Below are 7,500 nucleotides of genomic sequence, written 5' to 3' on the forward strand. Positions count from 1 at the left end.
ATGTAACTCACCACCTGTGAGGCCAGACAATGTGAAGAGGTTTCATCTGGTCTCCAGTGTCCCCCTCACTAACTGGTCTCTGGTCTGTTCTGGGTTCACTACTGGACTCATGAGGATCTTGCTGCTGGTCCCCCAATGATGGAGACTCACCAGACCTGTAAGATTATAATAAAACCATTTTCATATAAACCTAAAACAATGATCAGAATCAACAAACCAACTGTATAGTCTGACTGGCAGGACTCTGGGTGACGCAGCCGTGCATTCCTGTGACTGTCACACTCTGCGTGCACGAGTGAGATATTTCCTGCGTCGACCAGCAGCGTAGCAAGATCATGTTGCCAGGTCTGAAGCCTCAAATGTTTTTGAGTGTACATTCGATTCAATCATAAATGTAAGCCTTTAAAGATCATTAAGAAAATGAATGTGTGTGAATGTGCTTCAGTGTTTGTAATACAACAGACTGTCAGTTTACTGGGATGGGTTCAACTCCTGCAGTGTCCTGCTGATTGTATTTGGACTTACATGAACGTTAACAGAACAGTCGTGCCATTTGCTGTTACTTGAACACTTTCATTTAACACTGTTTTCATTTGAAGCTCTTCTGTAACTTTAGACTGTAGTGTGAAGCATTCATTGTGACGTTTAACCTGATTGTCATGAAGAAGCTCTGGACAGATCATTTGTACTAATGCCACTGACATGGTTTGAGAATGACTGTTATCTAACGTTTGCTCTCCAAGCATCTTAGTTTGCACACCTTTAGATCAGAGAAGTCTTTTTCTCATGGTGTGCCCACGAACCCTTTCAATAAGTTCAGTGTTTGGGCTGCTGTAGTTATAGAATCCTGCTTACGTCCGTGCTTATCAGTAGGTGGCGCTATGGCTATGAGTTAATATTGGCATGCAGAAGTCCTGAAGCCATGACAGTCAACAAGCATGTCAAGTTTGGGACAGTTTTGACAAAGTACAGTCGAGTTATAACAGCTTGATGGATGATGGCGAGCCATGTAAAATTGCCATCACACCACATCCATGTCGTTCGATGAAACCTAAAGCTTTTAGTAACTTTTAATCGCTAAGGTCTTTAGATTGTTCTGACCAAATTCTAAGGTGATCGGATTAATTCCCTAGGAGGAGTTCGTAGTACAGCACCTGGAAATGGAAAAAAACTGAGAAATTCATACAAAATTCAAAATGGCTGACTTCCGGTTGGGTCTGATGATGTGGAGTCGAGTTACATCAGTTTATTTCTTCATGGTGAAAGATCAAAATTCGCCGAGCCGCCACGTCGCCGCCCTTCAACAACTTCTTACAATCTTCACAATGAAGCATTATCAAGGTCTTAAGGCTTTTCTGACTTGAGAGGGATCTGATGAATCTGTGAGGAGCAGGATGTCAAAGTACAAAACTTACAACTTCCAGTTGCCACTAGGTGGCGCTATTGCTATGATTCTAAATTGTCATATAGATGTGCTTTTTTTCCCGTCAAGCCACGGATACATAGTACGATAACTTTTCATCTTTGAATAGCTTTTCACTGCCAAGGTCTCAAATCTGAAATTGATCGGGTTACATCTCTGGGAGGATTTCGTTAAGGTACAGCGCCTTGAAACGGTCCAAAAACGTCCTAAAATAAAAAATGGCCGATGTTGGGGTCTGGCGCCACCTCCTGGCTGGCTGAGTAGCTCACATTCCTTCCTCCACAAAAAGCTGACCTGGACTCAGAGCATTGTCCACCCCAGATGACCACACCCCCGGCTCCGGCCATTTCCTGAGGCTGACCCTCCATTGGCCAAGAAAGGGCCCCCCACTGTTTGTGAGACCAGGTTTATTAGCACTAACACAGCGAGATTCTTTCTCTTCGTGCCGGACTCGTCCAGGCCACAAGAAGATCCAGCAGCCTCCTCAACCCTCATCTCAGCGCGCACGCGCCATTCGCTGGTCGAAACAGACTGTGTTCCATTCTGAGTGTAAGGCCCCTTTTCCCGCTAGAACGAATCACTTCCGCGATCCGTTCTCCGCTTTTTGTGTACACAGCCAGCAGGAAGACGTCTAATCCTCTACTGACCGATGATTCCCAGGAGGACGCACGGACCACGTCGCCTCAACCGAAGTTAAATCGCCCTCTCTGCAGCGAGGCGACGAATTCGCGCCAGCTCCGAAGCCGCACCGACACCAGCCCTCAACACTCGAGGACTGACCGTTTCCCATCACGGAAACGGACCGAAAATGCGCCAGCTCAAACCCCGCGCCGAAAAACAGCCCCCTCCTCGACGAATGAGCAATTCCTCCACGGACACTCTCTCCTCTGCAAAGAAGCTTCTCACAGGAAGGTTCATGGTATCTGGGCATAGCTTAGCTTAATTTAGCCTTAGTTTAATCTAGGTTATTCATTTATGTGTTGTCATTCCCGTATCTTGTTGTGTTAAGACACTGTCGCGTTATACGGAGGTATTACGCAATCATCACAGACCAGAGGAGCTCCGTTGTATTGTGTATTAACTGCTATGACTGCTTTGTTTGGGGATTATTTTCATTTATTTTATTTCACTTCGTGTGGTATTCTCTCTTCATTAAATAGACTCAGTGAATGAGCTGAGAGCCGTGGCTATCACTGTATAAGCTGCCTGCAGTTCACGACGACAGGGGTAGGCTTGTGCATGATAAGACCAGCGTACAGCAACCCTCATTACAACATCGCAGCAGAGTTGATTCATGTCGCTCTCTCCCTCCTTTTTCTTTCTTCCTCTCCCGTAGCACACACACACACATAGTCAGGGCCCCTGGGAAACCCCTCGTGGTCGATTGCCTCACACACGTGCTGCACCGGCACACGCGATTACATATAGCCACCTCTCAGCCATTTTGTCCGCCATCTTGGTTTGTAGTTCTTGGCTGTAGTTCTTAGATTGCCCCTCCTCCTTTCATCACTGATGGAATAGGTTACACCCCCTCGCTCCGCTTCTCTCTCTCTCACACACACACACACACACACACACACACACACACACACACACACACACACACACACACACACACACACACACACACACACACACACACACACACACACACACACACTTTATTCATTTGACTTTAGGTATCAGACATATACAATGGTATGATAGTGTTTGTTGGTTGCAATATTAATTGATTTGATAATTTACTATTTTGATTTCATAAACTGTTATACTTTAAAGAGCAGTCGTCTGTGATTGCTTGTGCATATGTGTGTAATGCGCCTTATTTGCTACTGTCTAACAAACCCTCCAGTGTCGGTAGCTGCTGAACTCCAATCCACCTGGGCATGCAATCAATTTGCCTCCTTTTTTACTGACAAAATTCAGAAAATTAGACAAGCAGTCAGTGCCTCCACACCAACCACAGGATATGTGTTGTCCCGATCTCTGAATAACATCCATTCAAATATCATGACACAATTTCATTCAATCGACCGTAGAAGCCTAGAAGACATTATACAACATCTGAAGTCATCCTCCTGCTGCTTGGATATTCTACCAACACACTTTTTCAAAAATATTTCAAACTGCATGACCACTGATCTTTTACAAATTGTAAACACATCCCTTCTCTCAGGTGTCTTCCCACAAGCCCTAAAAACTGCAGTTATTAAACCACTCCTAAAGAAGGTTAGTTTAGACTCCGCAACGATGAAAAATTATAGGCCAATATCAAACCTCCCATTTTTAAGTTAAATAATTGAAAAAGCGGTTTTCCAACAGCTGACCAACTTCTTGACCGTAAATAACTGCTTTGATGTTTTCCAGTCAGACTTTCGACAGCACCACAGCACTGAAACTGCTCTTGTTAAGGTTTTCAATGACATCCACTTAAACATAGACAATGGCAGAAGTTCAGTCTTAGTCTTACTAGATCTCAGTGCTGCATTCGACACGGTCGACCATGCCATACTCCTAGAAAGACTAAACATCTGGGTGGGACTCTCTGGCACAGCACTTAACTGGTTTGAATCCTACTTGAAGGGCCGAGAATACTTTGTGTCTGTGGCTGATTACACATCAGAGCTGACTAAAATGACATGTGGTGTTCCCCAAGGTTCAACACTGGGGCCTCTTCTGTTCAACATCTACATGCTTCCACTTGCTCAGATTATGGAAAACAACAAAGTGTGTTATCATAATTATGCAGACGACACACAAATCTACATAACTATGTCACCAAGGGGACTATAATCCCATACAAGGGCTGGGTAACTGCATTGAACAAATCAACAACTGGATGTGCCAGAATTTTCTTCAATTAAACAAAGATAAAACAGAAGTAATTGTTTTCGGTACCAATGACGAACAATTGAAAATCACCGCTCAGCTTCAGTCACTGATGTTAAAACCCACAAACCAAGCCAGAAATCTAGGTGTAGTTATGGATTCAGACCTCAACCTGAACAGCCATATCAAGACAATTACAAAATCAGCCTACTATCACCTGAAGAATATATCAAGGATTAGAGGACTCAACAGGTCTCAACAGGATTTGGAAAAACTTGTCCACGCATTTATCTTCAGCAGACTGGACTACTGTAACGGTGTGTTTACAGGTCTCTGTAAAAAGTCCGTCAGAAAGCTGCAGCTGATTCAGAACGCTGCAGCTCGAGTCCTCACTCAGACCAGGAGGGTGGATCACATCACTCCAGTTCTGAGGTCTTTGTACTGGCTTCCTGTCCAACAAAGAATTGACTTTAAAATCCTGCTGTTGGTTTACAAAGCACTGAATGGTTTAGGGCCAAAATACATCTCTGATCTGCTGCTACCTTATGAACCATCCCGACCCCTCAGGTCGTCTGGGACCGGTCTACTTTCTGTTCCCAGAGTCAGAACTAAACATGGAGAAGCAGCGTTCAGTTTTTCTGCTCCACATATCTGGAACAAAGTCCCAGAAAGCTGCAGGTCTGCTGAAACCCTCAGCTCATTTAAATCAAGATTGAAGACTTTTCTGTTTGCTGCTGCCTTTAATTGAACCATATTCAATTCATATATTAATCAATTTCCTGCATTTCTGCATTTTACTACTGCATTTTATTTCTTGCACTGTTTTTTAATGTTTTAATGAATGTTCTTAATTGTTTTTAAATCTCCTTTTCTTTTGCCTTATGTTTTGATGCTTTTAATGGTTTTATGTGAGGCACTTTGAATTACCTTGTTGTTGAAATGTGCTATACAAATAAACTTGCCTTGCCTAATGAAACTGTATGTAGTAGCCTTGTGTACGAATTTAACCCTTCACTGTAACTGAATGTGTAGTCATACGCAGACTATTGACATTATGAGTGACTACTAATTATGAGACTTAGTTTTATCGTTTGGTTATTGGTCCCTGTTCGCAGGGTGGTGCACCGTTGTTATTAACAATCATGAATAATTGTTACATACATTAATAATTCTATTGATGTCAAGAATTCAGTTTCTTAAATGCTGATAACCCAAACGCGCTCCTTTAGTTCCCAACACCAACTTCCTGTTTGATTTAATGAAAGACTCCAAGAGAATTTTTTTGTACGTCCCATCACGTTCCACATACCTACCAAATTTCATACAGCTAGGTGAAACCCAATGTTGGGGCTACTCAAAAGGTGGCGCTCTCGAGCCACTATTTCATGCTGGACACCGCAATAATTCTGCGAGTTTCGCAAATTCTGGCTTGCGTGCCAAATTTCAAGATCCTACCAGTATTCCAAGCACCTCCCTTTTCCCTTCAAAGACATGAAGGGAATAATAATAAACATTTGAAGAACAATAGGTCCTCCGCTCTGACTACGTCGGTACTCGGGCCCTAATAAGTGCTGTTTGGATGTAGTGAAATGTACAGCCTGTAGGGGGCGCTGTGAGAGATTATCAATGTCCCACTAAATATAATCTATATTGTCTCTATATAGACTATAATGATTTATAGTCGTATAGTGCAGAGTATTTACAGTAGTACAGTAGTGTTTACAGTAGTATAGTAAAGAGTGTTTACAGTAATATAGGAAAGGGTGTTTATAGTAGTATAAGTAAAGAGTGTTTATAGTAGTATTGGTAGAGAGTGTTTATAGTAGTATTGGTAGAGAGTGTTTATAGTAGTATAAGTAAAGAGTGTTTATAGTAGTATTGGTAGAGAGTGTTTATAGTAGTATTGGTAGAGAGTGTTTATAGTAGTATTGGTAGAGTGTTTATCGTAGTATTGGTAGAGTGTTTATAGTAGTATTGGTAGAGAGTGTTTATAGTAGTATTAGTAAAGGGTGTTTATAGTAGTATTGGTAGAGAGTGTTTATAGTAGTATTGGTAGAGTGTTAATCGTAGTATTGGTAGAGAGTGTTTATAGTAGTATTGGTAGAGTGTTTATAGTAGTATTGGTAGTGTTTATAGTAGTATTAGTAGAGAGTGTTTATAGTAGTATTGGTAGAGAGTGTTTATAGTAGTATTAGTAGAGAATGTTTATAGTAGTATTGGTAGAGAGTGTTTATAGTAGTATTGGTAGAGTGTTTATAGTAGTATTAGTAGAGAGTGTTTATAGTAGTATTGGTAGAGTGTTTATAGTAGTATTGGTAGTGTTTATAGTAGTATTAGTAGAGAGTGTTTATAGTAGTATTGGTAGAGAGTGTTTATAGTAGTATTAGTAGAGAATGTTTATAGTAGTATTGGTAGAGAGTGTTTATAGTAGTATTGGTAGAGTGTTTATAGTAGTATTAGTAGAGAGTGTTTATAGTAGTATTGGTAGAGTGTTTATAGTAGTATTGGTAGAGTGTTTATAGTAGTATTTGTAGAGTGTTTATAGTAGTATTAGTAGAGAGTGTTTATAGTAGTATTGGTAGAGAGTGTTTATAGTAGTATTGGTAGAGAGTGTTTATAGTAGTATTGGTAGAGTGTTTATAGTAGTATTGGTAGAGAGTGTTTATAGTAGTATTAGTAGAGAGTGTTTATAGTAGTATTGGTAGAGAGTGTTTATAGTAGTATTGGTAGAGTGTTTATAGTAGTATTAGTAGAGAGTGTTTATAGTAGTATTGGTAGAGAGTGTTTATAGTAGTATTGGTAGAGTGTTTATAGTAGTATTGGTAGAGAGTGTTTATAGTAGTATTGGTAGAGTGTTTATAGTAGTATTAGTAGAGAGTCCAACAACATAGTGTTGTCCCATAGTGTATTCATCTATAAATCTGACCATGCTTGTCAATTGTTTGCTTACCATACCCACCATGTGTTCCAGAGGCTCAAGGGGAAGGCACCCATCCATTTCCTCTTTTTATACACTAGATGATGTCATCTGTGATGTCATTGGGTCAGACCAAGTATGGGGGGAAAGTAGAGTATGTACCGGTAGAGTTGTAGGTGGGTTATGAGTTGTTTTACATTGTTATTAGTGTATAGCAAAATGTAAACCATAAACAAGTGTGGGCTATCTAAAGGGGTGCTGTAAATTATAAGTTTTGTCTGTTAACTAGTGAGTCAGTAATTGGTGTCACCTGCACTCATGGTAGGAACTA

General features: G+C 41.0%; 1 protein-coding gene across 2 annotated transcripts in view; it reads right to left on the reverse strand.

Moving 5' to 3' along the window:
* The window catches only part of gtdc1 (glycosyltransferase-like domain containing 1), a 50,471-nt gene that overhangs the window by 28,344 nt on the left and 14,627 nt on the right, over positions 1 to 7,500 (reverse strand). For both annotated transcript variants that reach the window (XM_079276809.1, XM_079276808.1), the window contains one exon: positions 12 to 155. In XM_079276809.1, the coding sequence (XP_079132935.1) occupies positions 12 to 155 (144 nt within the window). The remainder of the gene's footprint in view (positions 1 to 11; positions 156 to 7,500) is intronic.

Source organism: Melanostigma gelatinosum (assembly GCF_949748355.1).
Source record: "Melanostigma gelatinosum genome assembly, chromosome: 10".
Taxonomy (NCBI): Eukaryota; Metazoa; Chordata; class Actinopteri; order Perciformes; family Zoarcidae; genus Melanostigma; species Melanostigma gelatinosum.